This window comes from Ranitomeya variabilis, chromosome 3 (assembly GCF_051348905.1).
Source record: "Ranitomeya variabilis isolate aRanVar5 chromosome 3, aRanVar5.hap1, whole genome shotgun sequence".
NCBI lineage: Eukaryota > Metazoa > Chordata > Amphibia > Anura > Dendrobatidae > Ranitomeya > Ranitomeya variabilis.
This window is the reverse complement of record NC_135234.1, coordinates 721,775,464-721,801,307: the sequence shown is the minus strand read 5'-3', so window position 1 is coordinate 721,801,307 and position 25,844 is coordinate 721,775,464. Positions and strand designations below refer to the sequence as shown.

At 48.4% G+C, this 25,844-nt stretch overlaps 1 protein-coding gene across 1 annotated transcript in view; it reads left to right on the top strand.

The window, feature by feature from the left end:
- Nucleotides 1-25,844, top strand: part of DDX10 (DEAD-box helicase 10) — a 265,027-nt gene that overhangs the window by 32,025 nt on the left and 207,158 nt on the right. Inside the window, exons 8-9 of the mRNA XM_077298338.1 lie at nt 5,754-5,916; nt 20,333-20,417. Coding sequence (XP_077154453.1) covers nt 5,754-5,916; nt 20,333-20,417 — 248 coding nt within the window. The remainder of the gene's footprint in view (nt 1-5,753; nt 5,917-20,332; nt 20,418-25,844) is intronic.

Here is a 25,844-nt window from a genome sequence, read left to right as displayed (position 1 = left end):
CCAAAATGGATCATGCCGTGTCCTTTAAGAGCGGGCTCACAGAGAGTTCGCTAATCATCCCTAATTTAAGGAAAGCGTTGAATCTCATAGGATCCGTCCAGATAAAAGTTTCACAGGGCAAAAGCCCATGGAGTCAAAATATCCTTTTGCTCCTGATCTAAGAAAAGATTGGTCACAGTCTCCTCCGGTAGATCCTCCAGTATCGCGCCTAGCTACTAAATCTATTTTATCCTCTTCAGAGGGCGCCTCGATTAAAAACCCCACCGATCGTCAGATCGACAATATGGCTCGTTCAGCCTTTGAAGCCTCAGCAGCCGCACTCTTTCCATCTTTTGCCGCTACGTGGGTGGCTAAGGCTATGACCCATTGGGCTGAGGTCTTGTCTTCAGCTGTCCTGGATACAAATCTTCCCACCCGAGGAAGCAGACCTCGCTACTCAGATAGCCAGAGCTGGGGATTTTCTAGTGACCGCATCTCTGGATGTCGTTGACTGCGCTTCTCAAGCAGCAGCAAATGCCATCACCATTCGGAGGTCCTTATGGCTCAGGGACTGTCATGCAGATTCTGCTCCAAAAAAGTCATTGACTTCTTTACCATATCAGAGCGGTCGCCTTTTTGGTGAAAAAGTCGATCAATTAATTTCCGACGCCCCTGGAGGGAAGAGTAAATTTATCCCACAACAGAGACCATTTCGGCCCTTTCAAAACCAGCAACAGCAGGCTGGGTCCCGATTTTTTTTTTTTTTTTTTTTTTTTTTTTTTTTTTTTTTTCGTTCCAACTCAAATTGGTCCTCTACTTCCACATCTTCCGGACCCGGCCAGGCACAACGTAGGGATAGAGGTCCCCAGACCTCTTGCAAACCTTCCCCTTCATGGAGAGGCAGGCCTAGGCAGTCAGGATCCAGGGGGTCCAGACCGGGCAGATTTCCCACACAATGACTCCGTGGTATCCGGGGGACACCCTCAAAGTAGGCGGCCGCCTGCTTTCCTTCAGCGACGCGTGGCTCTCTGTCGTTCACGACGAGTGGGTCCGCGACCTAGTGTCCTCCGGATACAAGATAGAATTCTCCTCCCAGCAAATCGTTTTTTCCTGTCTTCTCCTCCCAGGGCAAAGGCATCATTTCTTCCCAGCCATAAGCTCTCTAAAAGAAGACGGGGTTATTATCGTGGTCCCTCAGAGCGAAAGGCTTGAAGGTTTTTATTCAAACCTGTTCATTGTTCCAAAGAAGGACGGTACAGTACGGCCCATACTGGACCTAAAACTGCTGAACAAGTTTGTCAGGGTACGACTGTTCCGAATGGAATCGCTTCGTTCTGTCATCGCCTCCATGGAAAAAGGCGAGTTCCTGGCGTCTATAGACATCCAGGACGCGTACCTCCACATTCCAATTTTCCCCTCTCACCAGAGGTTCCTTCGCTTCGCAGTTCAGGAACAACACTTCCAATCCGTTGCTTTGCCTTTCGGCCTAGCCACCGCTCCCAGGGTATTCACCAAGGTCATGACGGCCGCCCTGGCCATCCTTCACACCCGAGGCGTGGTGGTGCTACCGTATCTAGACGATATCCTCATCAAAGGCCTCTCTTTCCGCGCCTGCAAGGAGGCTGAGAACATCACAATGGATTCTCTTTCTCGCCTGGTTTGGAAGATAAACTTCAAATAATCTTCCCCAGTCCCGGCTCAGCGAATTTCCTTTCTAGGAATGATATTGGACTCGTCCCAGGGGTTGGTGCTTCTTCCCCCGAAAAAGATCTCAGCCTTACAGCGGGAAGCTCAGAAGCTCTCTCAGCCTCGCACTCATTCTCTGCACTTCAGTATGAGAGTCCTCGGCAGGATGGTAGCAGCCTTGGAGGCGGTTCCATTTGCTCAATTACACCTCCGCCCCTTACAGCATGCCCTCCTGGCTGTTTGGGACAGGAACCCATCCTCCCTCGACCGTCGGTTCTTTCTTCCCCAGCGAGTCAGACAGTCTCAGGTAGTGGACATTGAAGTCCTCCCTGAATCAAGGGAAGTCTTTTCTTCCAGTATATTGGCTAGCTGTGACAACAGATGCCAGTCTTCCAGGCTGGGAAGCGGTGTTCCTACATCACACTGCTCAGGGCCGCTGGTCACTTCATGAATCACGCCTTACGATCAACATCTTAGAAATTCAGGCAACCAGGTTAGCTCTTCTCCAGTTCCATCCCTTCCTGGCGGGTCGTCCCATCAGGATTCAGTCCGACAATGCCACTGCAGTGGCATACATCAACCGACCGGGGGGAACCCGCAGCATGGCAGCCATGAGCGAGGTAGGCTATATTCTCCGTTGGACCGAGGAAAACCGCTCAATGATTTCTGCAATTCACATCCCGGGAGTGGACAATTTGGAGGCAGATTTCCTCAGCCGTCAAAGCCTCGAGTGGTCTCTCCATCCGTAGATCTTCCACCAGATCTGCTGTCGTTGGGCAACTCCGGATGTGGATCTGATGGCCTCACGGCTAAATTCCAAAGTTCCCGACTTCATAGCTCGGTCCCACGATCCAACAGCCATCGAGGCAGATGCACTCGTACTCCCGTGGCATCATTTTTGGCTTCCATACATTTTTCCCCCGCTCCCCTTACTGCCGAGAGTCATCGAGAAGATCAGAGCAGAGGGAGTACCAGTAATCCTGATTGCGCCAGATTGGCCGCGCGGGGCGTGGTACGTTCAACTAGTCGCCGATGTTCCCTGGCGATTACCGAATCGCGCAGACCTGCAATCACAGGGCCCCATTTACCACCATAACTCCGAGACCCTGTGTTTGACGGCATGGCTGTTGAGTCCTGGGTTCTAACCTAGGCAGGTTGCTCTCCGGAAGTCATCTCTACCATGATCAGCGCTAGAAAGCCTACGTCTATGCGCATTTATCATCGCACTTGGAAAACCTTCTTTTCCTGGTGCAACGACCGGGGACGTTCTCCTCTTGAATTTTCCATTCCTTCCATCCTCGAATTTTTACAAACCGGTTTGGACTTAGGTCTCGCTCTTAGTTCTCTCAAGAGACAGATTTCATCCCTGTCCGTTCTTTTCCAACGCAAGATTGCCAACAGATTACAAGTGAAGACGTTCATTCAGGGAGACTCCCATAAGGTGCCGCCCTATAAGATGCCGTTGAAACCATGGGACCTTAATCTGGTCCTCAGAGTCTTGCAAGAAGCTCCTTTCGAACCTCTACAGGAGGTTTCCCTGTCCTTTCTTTCATGGAAGGTTGCCTTCTTGGTTGAGGTCCCGTCCATTAGACGAGTCTCTGAGCTGGCGGTTTTTTCTTGTCAAGTTCCGTTTCTGAATTTTCATCAGGATAAGGTGGTTTTGAGAACATCCCCGTCCTTTTTGCCAAAAGGTGTCTCATCCTTCCATCTCAATCAGGAGATTGTCTTACCGTCATCCTGTCCGGCACCAGTACATCGCTTCCAGAAGGCCCTACACACACTGGATTTAGTGAGAGCTGTCAAGAGGTACGTCTCGCGGACGGTGTCCTTCCACGGGTCCGATGCCCTGTTTGTGCTCCTGGAAGGGCCAAGGAAGGGGTTTCCCGCTTCCAAGGCGACAATAGCCAAATGAATTCGTTCAGCTATTCAGGAGTCCTACCGAGTCAGGTCATCCTGTCCCAGCAGGGATTAAGGCTCATTCCACTCGGTCAGTGGGTGCGTCTTGGGCCATCCGGCAGCAAGCTTAGCAGCAAAAGTTTGCAGAGCTGTGACCTGGTCCAGTCTGCATACGTTTACAAAACATTACCATATTCATTCTCAGGCCTCAGCAGATGCGACCGTCGGCAGACGAATTTTGCAGGCGGCTGTGCCGCATCTGTAACCTGTGGGTACAAGGAGCAATTGCAGTGGATTGTTCCCCACCCAGGGACTGCTTTAGGACGTCCCATGGTCCTGTGTCCCCCAATGAGGCTTAGGAGAAACAGGGATTTTTGTGTACTCACCGTAAAATCCTTTTCTTCGAGCCAATCATTGGGGGACACAGCACCCACCCTGTTAGGCTAACGGCTTTGGTTTTCTGTGTTAACTTGGTTTTGACATAGTTCATCCTGGTTAAATATTAAGCTCCTACTGCTTTGTTACCGAACTGGTTCACTTGGAGCCAGCAGGAGGGTGTATACTGCAGGGCAGGAGCTATTCTTTCTGTATTACTTAGTGTCCTCCTAGTGGCAGCAGCATAACACCCATGGTCCTGTGTCCCCCAATGATTGTCTCGGAGAAAAGGATTTTACGGTGAGTACACAAAAATTCCTGTTTCTGAATGAAAATCAGACCATTTTTCATAAGTGCACCAGCTTCATGGGGTGGACCAATGCATATAAAACCCTTTATAACTGCCTATCTTTAAGCCCCAACCGCATTTTGATTTAGATTTATTATAAAATTCCTTACTCTTCTCCATATGCAGCTATTTCCTATGTGTTTTATAGGACTTCACAGGAGGCTGGGGCTGCACTCACTTCCCTGTCATTTCTTCTCTGGAACAGGAAGTCATTGGAGTGGCACTGCAGTCACTTACACCAGCTCCTGTCACCGCCGTCCCCTGATGACATCCTGGTTCAGTAGAGGTCATGGAGATGTGACCCCGTGTTCAGTCACGACCCCGTGTTCAGTCACGACCCCGTGTTCAGTCACGACCCCGTGTTCAGTCACGACCCCGTGTTCAGTCACGACCCCGTGTTCAGTCACGACCCCGTGTTCAGTCACGACCCCGTGTTCAGTCACGACCCCGTGTTCAGTCACGACCCCGTGTTCAGTCACGACCCCGTGTTCAGTCACGACCCCGTGTTCAGTCACGACCCCGTGTTCAGTCACGACCCCGTGTTCAGTCACGACCCCGTGTTTCTAATATTGCAGTCTCTTTCTCTGAAATTAAGTCATCAGAGGCATTAGAAGCAATGTGAGGCACCATCTAAAGATGTGGTCAGTTCTCGATCACCTCTAATGAACCAGGATGCCATCGGGGGCAGTAGTGACAGTAGCTGTGGTAAGTAACCGCAGTGCTGCACCCTGATGATGTCCTGTTTCAGAAGGGGCGATAGATGCTACTGGGAATTGAGTGCAGCCCCAGCCTCCTGTGATGTCCTGTCTGAGATTACCCTCAAACGAAGCATTACAGGAGGTAAAGTAGGAAAACAAAACAAAACAAAAGACATGTAGAAAATGGCAGGATAGGGAGAAGTGTAGTGGATTGTATAATAAAGCTAAATTGCAAAAGGAGTTAGAACTTAGATGGGTATTTCTAAACAGCTTCATGGCGATCCGACCACTTCTTTAAGGCCAGGTTCAGACAAGCGTTAGCAAAATCGTTCGTTTGTCATCCATATGCAATGGTATGTCTCCCCCTTTTTTTTTTTTTTTTCTCACATCTGTCTGTTATACATTATTATTTTTAACATAACAGACCAAATATACCTTCCTCCCTTATTAATTATAAATGGATCCTTGAAAAACGCATGGCCTATATGAATGGTAAACCCATATGTCCTTGTTTTTTTCCCTGCTTCCTTTGCCTTTAATGGGCGAATCTGATATAGATTAGGTCTCATTCAGATGTGTGCTCTGTACCCATACCTTAAAAAACCAGACCGTTATCCATCAATGTTTTGGATCCCATGTTGGTCAGGGTTTGGTCAGGTTTTACTCTCCTAGTGTCATCTGTCATTTTCACGGATGGATGAATAACAAGATACAATGTTAGTTGACGGCACCACCAAACCTCTAACGTGATTTAATGTTCTCTTTATTAGGTGCAGTACCTGTACCGAGCGTTCTGCAGGTTGCGGCCTGGTACCTCCATATTGGCTCTGCACGGCAAACAGCAGCAAATGAAGAGGATGGAAGTCTATAACGATTTTGTGAGAAAAGAGTCTGCAGTGCTTTTTGCCACCGACATTGCTGCCCGAGGGCTAGGTATGTAATGTGTTATCACAGCACAAGAGCGATTATGGAAAAAATACTCTACATAGGCAAAAAACACTCAGATATTCTTCATCTCCATCCCTTTTGTCTCTAGCTTTTGCAAAATTACATTTCCCAGCATGCCTTGACTGTGGCAGGGTGCTCTCAGTAATGGTGGCAGGGTGCTCTCAGTAATGGTGGCAGTGTGCTCTCAGTAATGGTGGCAGGGTGTGCTCAGTAATGGTGGCAGGGTGCTCTCGGTAATGGTGGCAGGGTGCTCTCAGTAATGGTGGCAGGGTGCTCTCGGTAATGGTGGCAGGGTGTGCTCAGTAATGGTGGCAGGGTGCTCTCCGTAATGGTGGCAGGGTGCTCTCAGTAATGGTGGCAGGGTGCTCTCAGTAATGGTGGCAGGGTGCTCTCAGTAATGGTGGCAGGGTGCTCTCAGTAATGGTGGCAGTGTGCTCTCAGTAATGGTGGCAGGGTGCTCTCAGTAATGGTGGCAGGGTGCTCTCAGTAATGGTGGCAGGGTGCTCTCAGTAATGGTGGCAGGGTGCTCTCAGTAATGGTGGCAGGGTGCTCTCAGTAATGGTGGCAGGGTGCTCTCAGTAATGGTGGCAGGGTGCTCTCAGTAATGGTGGCAGGGTGCTCTCAGTAATGGTGGCAGGGTGCTCTCAGTAATGGTGGCAGGGTGCTCTCGGTAATGGTGGCAGGGTGCTCTTAGTAATGTCATTTTGTGACTAGTTGGAGACCATTGTTTTATATACTAAAAATGAATGAATGAATATAACATTCATACCTGCGATTAATACATGTTGTGTCACCAAGGGCTCCCGCCGACTTCTCTCTGTCCCGGCCTTTTTCTCTTTGCGGATAGATTTGTTTTTCAAGCTTTGTTTGGGAATAATTTAGTTAATCTGACTGCTCACCTCTGGGGTTGGGGATGTGGCATGTGAGAGTGGCAGGTAGCTTGTACTTCTCCTACTGATTAGGATGGGTACACAACACCTTCCATTCACGCACTGCAGCTGGTGGCAGCGACATGATGGGGAGAAAAGATAACTCCACTGTTTGCCCTGCAGAACTATTCAGCCGCTAACGCGATTGGTAAGGAGTATTGTAGTTTTCATTCAGCCACATCACATGTGACATCTTCTAGATCAGCTAGGTTCAGACTTCTAAACCCCCCACTGATCATCGAGAGAGGGCATTTTTGTCCCCCCTGTCTCAATGGTACACAGAGGAAAAAAAATTGTAGTGATAGCCGAGCGTGCGCATTGCGGCCTCAGACATAAATCAGGGGGTCGGCCAGTGAAGATGCATCATCACCTCTCCATTCATTGTCTAGGTGATGATTTATAGATGGGGGTCCCATCTCTGTGACCTGCACTGATTTATAGATGGGGGTTGTGAAGAAACCAGATTGTATCTTAATTTCCCAGACAACCATGTTTTTGCAAATCCGAAAGAACTGGCTTTTTATCTGTATATTGGCTTGTGAATTTAGGTGTTTGTGTCTGGTGGGTCAAGTAATAAAAAAAAATAAAAAAAATAGTTAGTCACCTGCAGGCGTCCGCTCCTATAGATGCCGGTGTGGTTCAGGACCTTCCATGACGTCGCGGTCACGTGAGCGGTCACATGACCGGTCTCGACCAATCACAGGACCGTGACGTCATCGCAGGTCCTTCACCGCACACCAGCTATAGAAACCGAAGCGGCAGCATGCAGTGGAGAGGCGGGAAGACATCGAAGGTGAGTATAGGACTATTTTTTATTTTAATTCTTTTTTTTTTTTACCAATTATATGGTGCCCAGTCCGTGGAGGAGAGTCTCCTCTCCTCCACCCTGGGTACCAACCGCACATAATCTGCTTACTTCCCGCATGGTGTGCACAGCCCCGTGCGGGAAGTAAGCAGATCAAATGGGCTCCTAGATGTGCGGAATCCCCGCAATTCCGCATTTTAATGAACATGTTCCTTTTTTCTCAGTCGCCCATGACAGCACTACCAGAGAGAGGGAATCCGCCCTTCAGGGACAGGAAACCTACAGGATAAAAAGGGCGGTACCTCTCTCCTGCCTCAGTTTTGTTTCCTGTCCCTGACAGGGGAACCCTCAGGATCGGTACCTGTGATCCGGAGCCGACCAGTGGAGGTATGACGGCGGGGAGGCCCCTGTCACCGCTGGTACGGTGTCCGACGCCGCCGCTTCTGGGTCCGATGGGGCTGCAGAGCGTGCGGAGGGGAGCGTGGCTGCCTCCCCGGATTGGGGTAGGGGCTTCAGGGACCCGGCGTGCCTCTGCAGAGAGGCCTGGTCCGGAGCGACGGCCTGGTGTGTGAGAGCACCAAGATGGCCGCCGCACCGGATATAGACGCTGTCTACTTCCGGGTCCCGGGGAGCGCGCATGCGCACTGGGGACCAGCGCTTCCCTACAACGCAGCCTGGAGGAGGGGTGATCGGTGCACTATTTAAAACACAGCTGTAAGAGCGCCCTTTGCTGCATGCAGTCCCAATATGGCGGACAGCGATCAGCAGCTCCAGCCGGCGCAGCCCTTACAGCCACCGCCGCAGCAACAGCAGCGACACCACCAGCGCAAGCCAGGCGAGACAAAGAGAAGGACCTCTGCAGGCACCCGAAGTACCCGCTCCAGGAGCCATTCCACGCCTCAGAGTAAAGCCTTCAATATGTCCAGCCAGCCGACACCGTCTACTTCGGGTCTCATACAAGATCCCGTACCTCCTCCAGAACTGGTACCTGTAGCTGCGCAAGATGGGTGAGTGATCTTCGTGAAAGTTCACCAAATAATTAGGGTCCCCTTTTCCTTTTATTTTTTAGGCAAGAAAAAAACGGAGAAAACTAAACATAGAGACTGTCCCTTATGTGGAGAACCCCTGTTACAGAACTGGGATAAGAAACTATGCGGTTCCTGTATAGGACAAGTCCTTTGTGAAGAAACACCTAGTTTTGCCTCTGAATTACGTTCAGTAATAAGATCAGAGGTAGAAACAGCGTTCAAATCCCTTAAAGGGGAGGGGGTTAAGGAGAGAACACCTGTCCCCCTTTCTCACTCCGATCCGTCTAGTTCTGATGAGGATATATCAGACAGGAAAGGTTCCTCTTCCTCCTCAGACTCTGAGAGTGGAGGCCGTCACTGCTTCCCCTTAGATGAAGTAGATGCCCTTGTAAAGACTGTAAGATCTACAATGGGTGTCCTAGACCCACGTCCTGACAAAACGGTACAGGACATTATGTTTGGCGGTCTGGGCCAGAAAAAACGTAGAGTGTTCCCACTTAACGAAAACGTACAGGCCCTAATTAAAAAGGAGTGGGAGAAGCCAGAAAGAAAAAATTCATCTGTACCCTCCCTTAAAAGGAAATATCCTTTTGCGGAAGATGATTCTACATCATGGGATAAAGCCCCTAAACTTGACGTGGCAGTAGCTAAAGCGTCAAAGAAATTTGCACTGCCCTTTGAGGACATGGGTACGCTAAAAGACCCCCTTGATAAAAGAGCCGACACCTTCCTAAAAGGGGCCTGGGAGTCAGCAGGGGGATGTTTAAGACCCGCCATAGCGGCCGCATGTACTTCCAGGTCTCTAATGATTTGGATAGACAATCTGGAGAAACAGTTAAGAGATGGAGTATCTAGGCAAAAAGTAATCGAATCAATTCCCATGATTAGGGGCGCGGCAGCCTTCTTGGCTGACTCTTCGGCGGACTCCATCAAACTCACTTCAAAATCGGCAGCCCTTTCCAATGCAGCTCGTAGAACGCTATGGCTGAAAAACTGGCCAGGCGATCTACAGACAAAACAAAAACTCTGTTCAATCCCATGTGAGGGAAAATTTCTGTTTGGAGAAACCCTAGATGACATTCTACAAAAAGCAGGAGATAAGAAGAAGGGATTCCCTAACCTGGCCGCGCCTTACGTTAGGCGGCCCTTTCGGAACAGGAAATTTTTCCGCAGACGCCCCCCTAGAGAACAGAACAGGTGGGAGGATGGGAGAAAGAGACAGGGGCTTCCTCTTTGGCAATTCCCCAAGAAATAAAAAAGCCCCTAAGTGACACCTCCCCCAGGGTGGGAGGGAGACTGTCTCAATACCTTCCGGCCTGGGAAAAAATCTCTTCCAGTACTTGGATTTTAAACTTAATAAAAATGGGACTTCAAATAAACTTTACCACCCTTCCTCCCCAACACTATGTGGTCACTCCATTGAAACCCTCATGGCGGCAACAACAGGCCTTGGAAATAGAGATCTCAAAACTCATAACCAAAGATGTGATCCGAGAAGTTCCCTTACTGGAAAGGGGGAAAGGATTCTTTTCCCCACTTTTCTTGATTCCAAAGCCGGACGGTTCCTTCCGCACAATAATAAATCTGCGGAGATTAAACAGTTATGTAAAGAATCAAACATTCAAAATGGAATCGATAAAATCAACAATAAAAAATCTGTTTCCAAATTGTTTCATGGTAGTGTTGGATCTCAGCGACGCGTACTATCACGTCCCCATCCACAAAAACTCACAGAAATACCTTAGACTAGCAGTAGTCATGGAGGGAGTAGTGAAAGAATACCAGTACAAGGCCCTCCCGTTTGGCATTTCAGTAGCGCCCCGTGTTTTTACCAAGGTGGTAGCAGAAATGATGGCCCACATAAGGGAGGAATATGTTATTATAATACCATACCTAGACGACTTCCTAATTGTCAGCAACTCAGCCCAACATTGTCGCCAACAGTGCAACAGAGTAATAAAAACTCTAACGGAATTAGGTTGGCTCCTAAATCTCCAGAAGTCAAAACTGGAACCGACCATGGTGCAAGAGTTTCTGGGCCTAACTCTGGACTTGGTTTTACAGGAATGTCGCCTTCCAGACCAGAAGAAACAAAAAATATTAGGCATTGTGTCCGGAGCTCGCTCAAACCCTCATATGACCTTAAGAGGAGCGATGTCACTGCTGGGGTCCCTTTCTGCTTGTCTCCCGGCAGTACACTGGGCTCAGATCCACACGAGGGACCTCCAGTGGGATGTCCTGAAAAATCAGGTTACACTGAGGGGACACCTAGAAGGTCGCATGACTCTAAGTTCAGACACTATTCGTTCCCTAGACTGGTGGCTAGATTCCCTCAATCTATCAAAGGGGGTTCCGTGGGTGATAGATGCACATCGAGTAGTTACCACGGATGCCAGTCCCACGGGGTGGGGAGCTCACCTGGGAAACAGTGTTACTCAGGGGGTCTGGACAGATCAAGAATACCAGGTATCCTCAAATCAAAAAGAACTTTGTGCAGTGAGCCATGCTTTGTCAATTTTTCTTCCAAAACTACGGGGACATCATGTCCGGGTTTTTTCGGACAATCAAGTAGTAGTGGCCTACCTGAACCACCAGGGGGGGACCAGATCCCAAGCTGATGAAAACTACTTTCCAAATCTTCACCTTAGCCGAACATCACTTCCTATCCCTCTCGGCGTTACACATAAGGGGCGTAGTGAACAAAAAGGCAGACTTCCTAAGCCGTACCCAGCTGAAACAGGGGGAATGGGCTCTGAACCAAAGGGTCTTCGATCAGATCACAAAAATCTGGGGGGTCCCAGTAATAGACCTCTTTGCCAGTATAGAGAACAGAAAAGCAAAAGAGTTTTGCTCTCTAAACCACAGAGGGAACCCCCGAGCACTGGATGCATTCTCGATTCCCTGGACTCACGGTCTGGCATATGCCTTTCCCCCTCATATTCTTATACCGGCAGTGCTGCGGAAGATAAGACAGGACAGGGCGAGAATCATCCTAATAGCCCCCTTCTGGCCCAAAAGGGCCTGGTTTTCCTGGCTGAGAATCCTATCGGTCACAGATCCCTGGGTCCTTCCGGATCTTCCGGACCTCTTATCACAGGGGCCGGTGTTCCACCCTCAGTCGGCAAATCTACACTTGACAGCGTGGAACTTAAGAGGTCACTGCTAAGAGCAAGGGGATTCTCAGATAATTTAGTCTCCACACTATTAAAAAGTAGGAAGACAATAACAACTAAAATCTATGGTAAAACTTGGAAAAAGTTTCTGTCCACCTCCGGGGTAAAACTACAAGATGGGGTTCCAGTAGCCAAAATATTAGAGTTCCTACAGAAAGGCTTGGATATGGGCCTGTCGGTGAGCACCTTAAAGGTGCAAGTAGCGGCCTTAGGGGCGTTGTACAATGATAGTATTGCCACTAACCCATGGGTAGCAAGATTCATTAAAGCCGCTGTACATTCTAGACCAATAAAAATCAGAAGTCCTCCATCTTGGGACTTAAATTTAGTACTTTCAGCTCTGACAGAACCCCCGTTTGAACCCATAGATTCGATACCACTTAAAATCTTATCCCTCAAGACGGCCCTCCTTACAGCCCTAACATCTGCCCGTAGAATTAGTGACCTCCAGGCTCTATCTGCGAACCCTCCCTTCACACAAATCATGGCGGATAGGGTAGTATTAAGAACAGACCCTGCTTATCTACCCAAAGTTGCTTCCAATTTCCATAGATCCCAGGAAATAATCCTTCCTTCCTTCTGTCCAAACCCGAAAAATCAAAAAGAGGAAAAATTCCACACCTTAGATGTGAGAAGATGCCTAATACACTACCTAGAATCCTCTCGTCCATGTAGGAAGGAAGGCTCTCTTTTTGTCTGCTTTCAGGGACCTAGGAAAGGACTCAAAGCCTCCAAAAGTACTATAGCTCGTTGGGTTACTGATGCGATAGCCCTGGCATACTCGTCCATGGGGAAACGCAGTGCCTGAAGGACTCAAGGCACACTCTACAAGGGCTATGGCGACCTCCTGGGCCGAAAGGTCGGAGGTACCAATAGATAAAATCTGTAAAGCGGCCACCTGGTCAACACCTTCAACCTTCTTTAGGCACTATCGCTTAAGGTACCGTCACACTAGGCGATATCGCCAGCAATCCGTGACGTTGCAGCGACCTGGATGGCGATATCGCTGTATTTGACACGCAGCAGCGATCTGGATCCCGCTGTGAAATTGCTGGTCGCTGCTAGAAGGTCTGCACATTATTTGGTCGCTAGGTCGCCGTGTATCGCCGTGTTTGACAGCAAAAGCGACGATACCAGCGATATTTTACACTGGTAACCAGGGTAAACATCGGGTTACTAAGCGCAGGGCCGCGCTTAGTAACCCGATGTTTACCCTGGTTACCAGCGTAAAAGTTAAAAAAACAAACAGTACATACTCACCTGCGCGTCCCCCAGCCTCTGCTTCCTGACACTAAAGCGCCGGCCCTAAACTGAAAGTGAAAGCAACAGCGGTGACGTCACCGCTGTGCTGTTAGGGCCGGAGCTCAGTCAGCGTCAGGATGCAGAGGCTGGGGGACGCGCAGGTGAGCATGTACTGTTTGTTTTTTTAACTTTTACGCTGGTAACCAGGGTAAACATCGGGTTACTAAGCGCGGCCCTGCGCTTAGCAACCCGATGTTTACCCTGGTTACCCGGGGACCTCGGCATCGCTGGTCGCTGGAGAGCGGTCTGTGTGACAGCTCTCCAGCGACCACACAGCGACGCTGCAGCGATCGGCATTGCTGTCGCTATCGCTGCAGCGTCGCTTAGTGTGACGGTACCTTTAGACTTAGCCTCTTCGTCGGACTTAACCTTCGGAAGAAGGGTCTTGCAGGCTGTGGTCCCTCCCTAAAGCAATAATCTCTGCAATTCTCTCTGGTAGTGCTGTCATGGGCGACTGAGAAAGTCGTAGTTACTCACCGATAACGGTATTTCTCAGAGCCCATGACAGCACCTGCTTATTCCCCCCCTTATCACGTGTGCGGTGAGCACCTTATTATACGAAGTGTGTGTTTGATTTAGACACGGTGTAATCTTCATAAGTATTTTGCTAAAAATATGTGTATTTCTTGTTGTCACTAACCTGGAGGACCTCTGATGCTCTGTAAACCAAACTGAGGCATTAGAGAGGTACCGCCCTTTTATCCTGTAGGTTCCCTGTCCCTGAAGGGCGGATTCCCTCTCTCTGGTAGTGCTGTCATGGGCTCTGAGAAATACCGTTATCGGTAAGTAACTACACTATTTTCCGCGATGCGATTTTTTCGCGGAAAAAAAGGCTACATTTGCACAAAAAATGCGGAATACACTGAAAATAATGGGAGGCATATGTTAGCGGTTTTTTTCGCGTTTTTATAGCGAAAAGACGCGAAAAATACTGAACGTGTGCACATGGCCTCAGTCTGTAATGGTGACTGTAAATAGAGTGGGTTAAGCTTTGTTTATTGATGTGTGCTTATATGCTAATAGTGCTACCTTGATCCCATCACCATCGTTTACCTTATCTTGATGTTGGACTGAAGGACCCTGGGTAATTCTAAAAATAGCTTACATGCCTTGGGTATAAAAAGACTCAGAGATCACATCCTGGAGACTGAAGTAACACAGAGCTACCAGCCAGACATTCTGCAAACCACCCAACAGACAAGAGAAAGGACTTGCAGCCAATTCATCATGGCACCATCACGAGGGACACTGATCTATGAATCTATAGGAAACAACCTAGGGGTTTTAGGCTCCGGTTGGAAGGACACAGATGTGATCCAGTGACCATCTCTGAACCATGGATCTGTTTGGAGAAAGCCAGGGTTGGGACCCGCGGGTCGCCTGGTTCCATGGAGATGGTCAGATAAGCCAGGTGGTGACTCTCGTGTCAACTGGCTTTGGACCTTGTATGGACTCTATGGACAGTTCTTGGTCATCTCCCTATGCTTGTCATTACCCCTTCTCTGTGCGTTCATCCACAGATGGAGTAGCGACCCTGGGAGCTCTGACATCATGTCATATTGGAAATACATGGAGACGCAGTGATATTTTATATGCGCCCATGTGACCCTGGGAGCTCCGACATCATGTCATACTGGAAATACATGGAGACGCAGTGATCTTTTATATGCGCCCATGTGACCCTGGGAGCTCTGACATCGTGTCATACTCAGCACCAACAAATATGATACACAGACCAAAAAAGTATACTAAAAGGTATATAATTTATTGTTACATAATAATCACATTAAAATAAGGGAACAGCCCACCAGGTGGCAATAGAGTGCGGGATACCAAATAAGGGTATGGGCAGTAAATATACCGTATACATCAAGTTGACGACAGATATTAGTAAAAGATGAACAATACTCCTATTTTTTTATATCGCATAAAAAACAAAACAATTATTTTAATGTTGTGATTATTATGTAACAATAAATTATATACCTCTTAGTATACTTTTTGGTCTGTTTATCATATTTGTAGGTGCTGAGTGTTTTGACTAATACACGACTCTATATACTTTTCTGTTTGGTTTATTATCATGTCATACTGGAAATACGTGGAGACGCAGTGATATTTTATATGCGCCCATGTAACCAAACAATTCCAGTCATGGTGGGATTGTTCTGTTTGCTATTGTGTGTTGTGGTTCAATAAAGTATTGCCACACTGTTTTACCTTAACCCTGTGTTGTCTGTGTAGTGTATTGCCCACGGGGAGATAGAGCGGGCGTTCAGTGGTATGAGCTGTGGTCCATGCAGTCTTGATAAAGACAGCCGGGCCAGCGAACGAGAGCACCCACTGACCCCGTTTCTCCACAGGGGTCCTATCTCTGCTACCTGCACTGATTTATAGATGGGGGGGTCCTATCTCTGCTACCTGCACTGATTTATAGATGGGGGGGGTCCTATCTCTGCTACCTGCACTGATTTATAGATGGGGGGTCCTATCTCTGTGACCTGCACTGATTTATAGATGGGGGGGGGGTCCTATCTCTGTGACCTGCACTGATTTATAGATGGGGGGTCCTATCTCTGCTACCTGCACTGATTTATAGATGGGGGTCCTATCTCTGTGACCTGCACTGATTTATAGATGGGGGGTCCTATCTCTGTGACCTGCACTGATTTATAGATGGGGGTCCTATCTCTGTGACCTGCACTGATTTATAGATGGGGGTCCTATCTCTGTGACCTGCACTGATTTATAGATGGGGGTCCTATCTCTGTGACCTGCACTGATTTATAGATGGGGGTCCTATCTCTGTGACCTGCACTGATTTATAGATGGGGGTCCTATCTCTGTGACCTACACTGATTTATAGATGGGGGGTCCTATCTCTGTGACCTGCACTGATTTATACTTGGGGGTCCTATCTCTGTGACCTGCACTGATTTATAGATGGGGGTCCTATCTCTGTGACCTGCACTGATTTATAGATGGGGGTCCTATCTCTGTGACCTGCACTGATTTATAGATGGGGGGTCCTATCTCTGTGACCTGCACTGATTTATAGATGGGGGTCCTATCTCTGTGACCTGCACTGATTTATAGATGGGGGGGTCCTATCTCTGCTACCTGTACTGATTTATAGATGGGGGGGGTCCTATCTCTGTGACCTGCACTGATTTATAGATGGGGGAGCCTATCTCTGTGACCTGCACTGATTTATAGATGGGGGGGGGTCCTATCTCTGTGACCTGCACTGATTTATAGATGGGGGGTCCTATCTATGTGACCTGCACTGATTTATAGATGGGGGTCCTATCTCTGTGACCTGCACTGATTTATAGATGGGGGGGTCCTATCTCTGCTACCTGTACTGATTTATAGATGGGGGGGGGTCCTATCTCTGTGACCTGCACTGATTTATAGATGGGGGGTCCTATCTCTGTGACCTGCACTGATTTATAGATGGGGGTCCTATCTGTGACCTGCACGGATTTATAGATGGGGGTCCTATCTCTGTGACCTGCACTGATTTATAGATGGGGGGGGTCCTATCTCTGCTACCTGTACTGATTTATAGATGGGGGGTCCTATCTCTGTGACCTGCACTGATTTATAGATGGGGGGTCCTATCTCTGTGACCTGCACTGATTTATAGATGGGGGAGCCTATCTCTGTGACCTGCACTGATTTATAGATGGGGGTCCTATCTCTGTGACCTGCACTGATTTATAGATGGGGGGGTCCTATCTCTGTGACCTGCACTGATTTATAGATGGGGGGTCCTATCTGTGACCTGCACTGATTTATAGATGGGGGTCCTATCTGTGACCTGCACTGATTTATAGATGGGGGTCCTATCTCTGTGACCTGCACTGATTTATAGATGGGGGGTCCTATCTCTGTGACCTGCACTGATTTATAGATGGGGGTCCTATCTCTGTGACCTGCACTGATTTATAGATGGGGGTCCTATCTCTGTGACCTACACTGATTTATAGATGGGGGGTCCTATCTCTGTGACCTGCACTGATTTATATATGGGGGTCCTATCTCTGTGACCTGCACTGATTTATAGATGGGGGTCCTATCTCTGTGACCTGCACTGATTTATAGATGGGGGTCCTATCTCTGTGACCTGCACTGATTTATAGATGGGGGGTCCTATCTCTTTGACCTGCACTGATTTATAGATGGGGGTCCTATCTCTGTGACCTACACTGATTTATAGATGGGGGGTCCTATCTCTGTGACCTGCACTGATTTATAAATGGGGGGGTCCTGTCTCTTTGACCTGCACTGATTTATAGATGGGGGGTCCTATCTCTGTGACCTGCACTGATTTATAGATGGGGGTCCTATCTCTGTGACCTGCACTGATTTATAGATGGGGGGTCCTATCTCTGTGACCTACACTGATTTATAGATGGGGGGGTCCTATCTCTGTGACCTGCACTGATTTATAGATGGGGGTCCTATCTCTGTGACCTGCACTGATTTATAGATGGGGGTCCTATCTCTGTGACCTGCACTGATTTATAAATGGGGGGTCCTGTCTCTTTGACCTGCACTGATTTATAGATGGGGGGTCCTATCTCTGTGACCTGCACTGATTTATAGATGGGGGTCCTATCTCTGTGACCTGCACTGATTTATAGATGGGGGTCCTATCTGTGACCTGCACTGATTTATAGATGGGGGTCCTATCTGTGACCTGCACTGATTTATAGATGGGGGTCCTATCTCTGTGACCTGCACTGATTTATAGATGGGGGTCCTATCTCTGTGACCTGCACTGATTTATAGATGGGGGTCCTATCTCTGTGACCTGCACTGATTTATAGATGGGGGGTCCTATCTCTGTGACCTGCACTGATTTATAGATGGGGGGTCCTATCTCTGTGACCTACACTGATTTATAGATGGGGGGTCCTATCTCTGTGACCTGCACTGATTTATATATGGGGGTCCTATCTCTGTGACCTGCACTGATTTATAGATGGGGGGTCCTATCTCTGTGACCTGCACTGATTTATAGATGGGGGTCCTATCTCTGTGACCTGCACTGATTTATAGATGGGGGGTCCTATCTCTGTGACCTACACTGATTTATAGATGGGGGGTCCTATCTCTGTGACCTGCACTGATTTATAGATGGGGGTCCTATCTCTGTGACCTGCACTGATTTATAGATGGGGGGTCCTATCTCTTTGACCTGCACTGATTTATAGATGGGGGTCCTATCTCTGTGACCTACACTGATTTATAGATGGGGGGTCCTATCTCTGTGACCTGCACTGATTTATAAATGGGGGGGTCCTGTCTCTTTGACCTGCACTGATTTATAGATGGGGGGTCCTATCTCTGTGACCTGCACTGATTTATAGATGGGGGTCCTATCTCTGTGACCTGCACTGATTTATAGATGGGGGTCCTATCTCTGTGACCTACACTGATTTATAGATGGGGGGGTCCTATCTCTGTGACCTGCACTGATTTATAGATGGGGGTCCTATCTCTGTGACCTGCACTGATTTATAGATGGGGGTCCTATCTCTGTGACCTGCACTGATTTATAAATGGGGGGTCCTGTCTCTTTGACCTGCACTGATTTATAGATGGGGGGTCCTATCTCTGTGACCTGCACTGATTTATAGATGGGGGTCCTATCTCTATGACCTGCACTGATTTATAGATGGGGGTCCTATCTCTGTGACCTGCACTGATTTATAGATGGGGGTCCTATCTCTGTGACCTACACTGATTTATAGATGGGGGGTCCTATCTCTGTGACCTGCACTGATTTATAAATGGGGGGTCCTGTCTCTTTGACCTGCACTGATTTATAGATGGGGGGTCCTATCTCTGTGACCTGCACTGATTTATAGATGGGGGTCCTATCTCTATGACCTGCACTGATTTATAGATGGGGGTCCTATCTCTGTGACCTGCACTGATTTATAGATGGGGGTCCTATCTCTGTGACCTGCACTGATTTATAGATGGGGGTCCTATCTCTATGACCTGCACTGATTTATAGATGGGGGTCCTATCTCTGTGACCTGCACTGATTTATAGATGGGGGTCCTATCTCTGTGACCTACACTGATTTATAGATGGGGGGTCCTATCTCTGTGACCTGCACTGATTTATAAATGGGGGGTCCTGTCTCTTTGACCTGCACTGATTTATAGATGGGGGGTCCTATCTCTGTGACCTGCACTGATTTATAGATGGGGGTCCTATCTCTATGACCTGCACTGATTTATAGATGGGGGTCCTATCTCTGTGACCTGCACTGATTTATAGATGGGGGTCCTATCTCTGTGACCTACACTGATTTATAGATGGGGGGTCCTATCTCTGTGACCTGCACTGATTTATAGATGGGGGGTCCTATCTCTGTGACCTGCACTGATTTATAGATGGGGGTCCTATCTCTGTGACCTGCACTGATTTATAGATGGGGGTCCTATCTCTGTGACCTGCACTGATTTATAGATGGGGGGTCCTATCTCTGTGACTTGCACTGATTTATAGATGGGGGTTCTATCTCTATGACCTGCACTGATTTATAGATGGGGGTCCTATCTCTGTGACCTGCACTGATTTATAGATGGGGGGTCCTGTCTCTTTGACCTGCACTGATTTATAGATGGGGGGTCCTATCTCTGTGACTTGCACTGATTTATAGATGGGGGGTCCTATCTCTGTGACTTGCACTGATTTATAGATGGGGGGTCCTATCTCTGTGACCTGCACTGATTTATAGATGGGGGTCCTATCTCTGTGACCTGCACTGATTTATAGATGGGGGTCCTATCTCTGTGACCTGCACTGATTTATAGATGGGGGTCCTATCTCTGTGACCTGCACTGATTTATAGATGGGGGTCCTATCTCTGTGACCTGCACTGATTTATAGATGGGGGTCCTATCTCTGTGACCTGCGGCAGTGAGCACCGCTCTATACATTTGTGGTTATGGCCGCTGCTCTGGATATTTTGTGCCTCCTCGATACTTTCAGCTGGTGATGACTTCTTGTCTTCCACCGTCCTCACCATCTACATATGTAGCCTGAGCCGGCAGAATCGCCGCTTTGTATTATTCAGAGACATTATGAATCTTCTGTTACTTGTTTTATATATTTCCTTTTTTTTCCCCCCCTCTTTAGATTTCCCGGCAGTAAACTGGGTGCTGCAGCTGGACTGTCCGGAGGATGCGAACACTTACATCCACAGAGTTGGGCGAACGGCACGGTAGGTCTGGCTTAATAACTTTAATGACTATGGTCTGAAATAAATCTAGAGCGGCTTTTACAAATTTTCAGGCTTCAGAGCTGAAATCGCCCAACCTGTCTGCTTAAACATGTCTTCTGTTGATTTACATTCTGGGAAGCTTATGGTGTTGTGGACTGCACATAAACACGTTAAAGCGGTATTACCTTCTCCAGTATGTAGTACGTGCAATAATAATATTATCAAATACCTCCAATTAGAAATGTAATATATTTCTTCTGATTAGCTATGTTGCTTACCCCATGTGTAGGTATCCATGGTTATGACCACTCACATAGTAACAGTTACTGGTTGTAACCATGGATACCTAAGCTACTGCAGTGCCCTGCACATGGGGTAAGCGACAGTGAATCATAAGAACTATACTACATTTATTCGGACTCCCATGACAGCACCACGAGAGAGGGGAACCGCCCCTTAGGAACAGGACACCACAGATACAAAAGGGCGGCACCTCTCCCACGTATCACTTAACATCAATGAAGGGGTACCGATACGCCAAATATTAGAATTTCTGCAGAGGGGGTTAGTTAAATCTCTCTACAAGCACACAGAGTACAGGTGTCAGCGCTTGGTGCCCTGTTCTTGTGTAATGTTCCCGAGAACTATTGGGTGTCGAGATTCATTAAGGCAGTCGGTAGCGCCAGACCGTTACATAAAAACAAAATGGTACTGTGGGACTTAAATCTAGTCCTTTCTTCTCTAACAAAAGACCCCTTTGAGCCCTTACATGAAGCCTCAATCAAAATGTTATCTCTCAAAACAGCTTTTCTGTTAGCTATAACATCGGCTCGCAGAATAGGGGACATCCAGGCGCTTTCCAGACTTCCCCCGTATACAGAATTCTTACAGGATAGAGTTATCCTCAGGCCAGACCCACCTTACTTACCAAAGGTAGCATCCCAATTTCACAGGTCACAGGAGATAGTTCTACCTTCTTTTATCCCTAATCCTTCTAACCCTAAAGAGAAAGAACTCCATATGTTGGATGTCACGAGATGCCTTTTTCAATATATTTCGGTCACTAATGACTGGAAGAAGGATAATGCACTATTCTTATCCTTCCAAGGTCCTAGGAAAGGGGTTAGAGCGTCAAAATATACACTAGCTAAATGGATTAGGGAGGCTATCTCTCTGGCTTACACAGCAGGTGGGGGTCTGGCTCCGCAGAATCTGAGGGCGCATTCTACCCGGGCCATGGCATCATCCTGGGCGGAAAGGTCTGGAGTGTCAATCGACCAGATATGTAAGGCGGCCACATGGTCATCCCCTTCCACCTTTTTCAAGCACTATCGGTTGGACTTGGGGTTCTCGTCAGATCTCACCTTCGGGTTAAGGGTGCTACAAGCTATAGTCCCTCCCTAGGGTGGCTTACATCTCTAAATCTCTCGTGGTGCTGTCATGGGAGTCCGAATAAAGCATTAAGCTACTTACCGGTAGCGGCATTTTCTCTAGTCACCTTCCACGACAGCCACTTCGGAGGTTGTCTTCCCCACCCTAATAGGGGACAGGAACACAAAGAGGTTAAATACCCCTCCCCTTCCTGCACCGCCAGTGTTTTCCTGTCCCCTATGGGGCATGAAGAGATTCTGAAGGGGCTGCCGTTGCCGGCGACCGGAGCTCCACTTACCAGAAGCCGGGCAGCATGGGGTCGGGCGTCCCTCCTCAAAGATTGCTGCTCCCGTCTCCTCTCTTCGGAGGGACTCGGGACCTTCCCGCCCCTCCTGCGCTCCCTTCGCGGAGTAATGCGGGGCGGTGACGTGCGTACCCGGGGGCCTCCTGCAGCCCCCCGGTTTCCTCCTCCCTGCTGCAAGCGCTGGAGGTGGCGCACGTCCCGGAGTCTGTGGCCGGCCGACGGCTGGGTCACTTCCGGGTTTACGCGCGTCACTTCCGGTTCACTCAGGTGCGTTCCAGGAAGCACGCGCCGGCCGGCAATGGCATCCAAGCAGCAAGAACACGCCATACAGCAGCGTTTCGGGGGCGTCCCAGGACCTACCCCAATCGGGCGATGGTGGGTGGAGGAGCACCATGACGCTGGGCCTTCGATCCTATATAAGAGATCCAGGTAGCAAGGTAAGCTGTCTGACTGTTCACTACGTGACGGACATGGACGGTGACAGACCCCCTTGCACTGCAGCTGCAGATGCCAGCGTTCCCCCTCCTACCCAAGTAAGTAGCAGGGATTGGGCCCAGCTATCCCGTATATACGTGTATGCATATATGCATATATAGTTATATACCCTTAGTGGCTTAGCAAACCCTCTTTCTCTCTTTTAATAGGGAGAAAAGGTTTCTGATCCTAGAAAGTCAAGCCGCAGATGTAAAGTGTGTGCGACCAAACTCCCATTGACGTATGGGAAAAAGCTCTGCCAATCCTGTACGGATGAGGTCCTGTGCGCTGAACAGCCCTCGCTGCTGGATAGCATTAGATCCCTCATTAAGGATGAGGTCCGTTCTTCTATGGCCACCTTCTCACAGATGTCGGTGCCTCAGCCACCCTCTCCAAAGAAGAGGAAAAAAGCCCCAGTAGAATCCGACCCGGACTCAGGAGAAATCCAGTTCTCGGGTTCGGAAGATGACTGGGAAAATGAAGGCTCCACTTCTACCCCCACCCTTAAATCAGAAAACAACAAATACTATTTTAAATCTGAGGACATGAGTGACCTAATCAGTTTAGTAAGAGGCACCATGGGGGTAGAGGATGAAGAAGTTACACTCACAGTACAAGATGAGATGTTTGAGGGTCTGAAGCCCAAAGATCAAAAAGGGTTTCCGGTACATAAGAATTTACGAGATCTAATTCTTCATGAATGGAACCTCCCTGAAAAAGGTTTGACTGTGCCATCAGAGCTAAAAAAACGGTGTCCATTGGATGGGGATAACTCTCTATGGGAGACCCCGAAAGTGGATGTACAGGTGTCCAGGGTAACTAAGAAGACAGCCCTTCCATTTGACGACTCTTCGCAACTCAAGGATCCGATGGATCGTAAAATAGAGAGTTTGTTAAAAAAGTCCTGGGACACCTCCACAAATTTACTAAAGTCCAATATTGCCTCCACTTGCGTGGCCAGATCTCTATTTGTCTGGTTACGCAAGCTTGAGGATCACTTGACACAGGGTACCCCAAGGGAGGAAATTTTAGACTCTCTGCCCTTGCTACAGAAGGCAACGGGATTCCTAGCTGACGCTTCTGCTGAATCGGTCCATGTAGCTGCAAAAGCTGCCGTCCTTTCCAACTCATCCAGAAGAGCACTTTGGATAAAATCCTGGGGAGGCGATTTTGTCTCCAAGTCCAAATTATGTGGCATACCCTTTCAGGGTCATAATGTGTTTGGACCCGTTCTGGATGACATTTTGGATAAGGCGGCAGATAAAAAGAAATCTCTCCCTGAGCAGAAGATTCCTAAAAAAACGCTTTTTTCATCCCTCCCGTGACCAATCTTCACAGAGAGGAAAAGGCAAAACGGGAAGGTGGAGCTATCCCAAGGGCGGCAGGGGAAAAAATATCCTGGCCCCTCAGGCCCAACAGACCCCAGATAAGCAATGACTGTGCTCCGGTCGGGGGTCGACTCTCACGTTTTTTCACCAAGTGGCAGAACATCTCCACAAATCAGTGGGTCCTTCGTACAGTTCAAGAGGGACTAAAAATAGAATTCGTGAGACCACCCTCTCAATGCCTAAGGATAACCTCCCTTCAAAACCCAGACCTCCAAAACTCCTTGTTACAAGATCTACAAAAATGACTGCGGTCAAATGTGATCTCGCAGGTACCGAAATTGGAGGAAGGACGTGGTCATTATTCACGCCTTTTTCTGATAACCAAGCCATCGGGGAAGAACAGAATTATCATAAATTTGAAACCCTTGAACGAATCAGTCCGGTACAGGAGATTCAAAATGGAGACAGTCAAATCTGTAATCCCCCTCATCGGTCAAAATTGGATGATGGCGACTGTGGATCTGAGGGATGCGTATTCCCATGTGCCAATCCACCCAGAGCACAGGAAATTCCTCAGATTCGCAGTCTCCAAGGGTCACCAGATCGAACATTTCCAGTTCCATGTCCTCCCCTTCGGCATCTCATCAGCCCCACGGGTTTTCACGAAAATTATGGCAGAAGCAATAATCTTCATCCGTCAACAAGGAATATGCATCGTCCCGTATTTAGACGACTTCCTGATTATGGCTCCATCTGCCCCCCGTCTGGAAACAGACGTATCAAAGACCCTAGAGATATTACAAACTCTGGGTTGGATCCCAAATCTGGAGAAGTCAGAGATCCGTCCCTCCACAAGGAGAAAATTTCTGGGGGTGCTACTGGACTCGGAAGTGAGAACATCTTTTCTGCCCAAAGATCATCAAATCAACCTTGTCCGCAAAGTAGCCAAATTCAGGGGCCAGCGTGCACCGACCCTCAGAGAATCAATGTCTGTACTAGGGTCCCTGACCGCATGTATACAATCAGTGTCCTGGGCCCAGGCTCACACACGAGCTCTCCAGACTTACGTACTCCTACATTCCAGGAGACTACAGATTCCATTGAGTCAAAAGATTCCTCTCCCTGGCCATGTAAAAGCATCTCTAAAATGGTGGCTAAATTACCAAAATCTCCAGAGAGGAGTCAGCTGGGATCACCTTCCCCTAAAAACACTCCGCTCAGATGCCAGCAAAAGAGGCTGGGGTGCAGTGGTAGAGGGTTTCCACTTTCAGGGTCAATGGGCATCGAATATCAGCAGCAGCTCCTCGAATCTAAGGGAACTAAAAGCTGTAGAGGAGGAAGCCCTAAAAGCGTCATCTTCGCTGATCAAGAATCATCACGTTCGTATTTACTCGGACAATATGACCACGGTAGCCTATCTACGACACCAGGGAGGAATGAAGTATGCCTCTCTGAAGGAAGTAGCTGCAAGAATATTTTTCTGGGCAGAGAAAAACCTTCTATCGGTCACAGCGGTACATCTGAGGGGGTTAGACAACACTCAGGCGGATTTCCTCAGCAGGAAAGACGTTCATCCAGGAGAGTGGTCCCTAGACCAAACAGTGTTTCAATCCCTAACCTCAAAATGGGGTACTCCAGAGGTGGATCTATTCGCCAACAGGCAAAATGCGAAGGTAGAAACATTTTTCTCCCTTCATCACAAAGACAAGGCACAGGGAATAGATGCCTTCTCACAGCAGTGGAAGTTCAACCTTGCATATGCTTTTCCTCCCATTCCCATGCTGGCGAAAACTCTGCAAAAGATCAGAGCGGATGGAGTGACCACAATTTTGATTGCCCCATTATGGCCCGGGAGGAGTTGGTACAGCACCCTATTAGATATGGCCCTGGAAGGTCCCTGCCTTCTACCTCAAAAGCTCGATCTCCTACACCAGGGTCCCCTACTACATC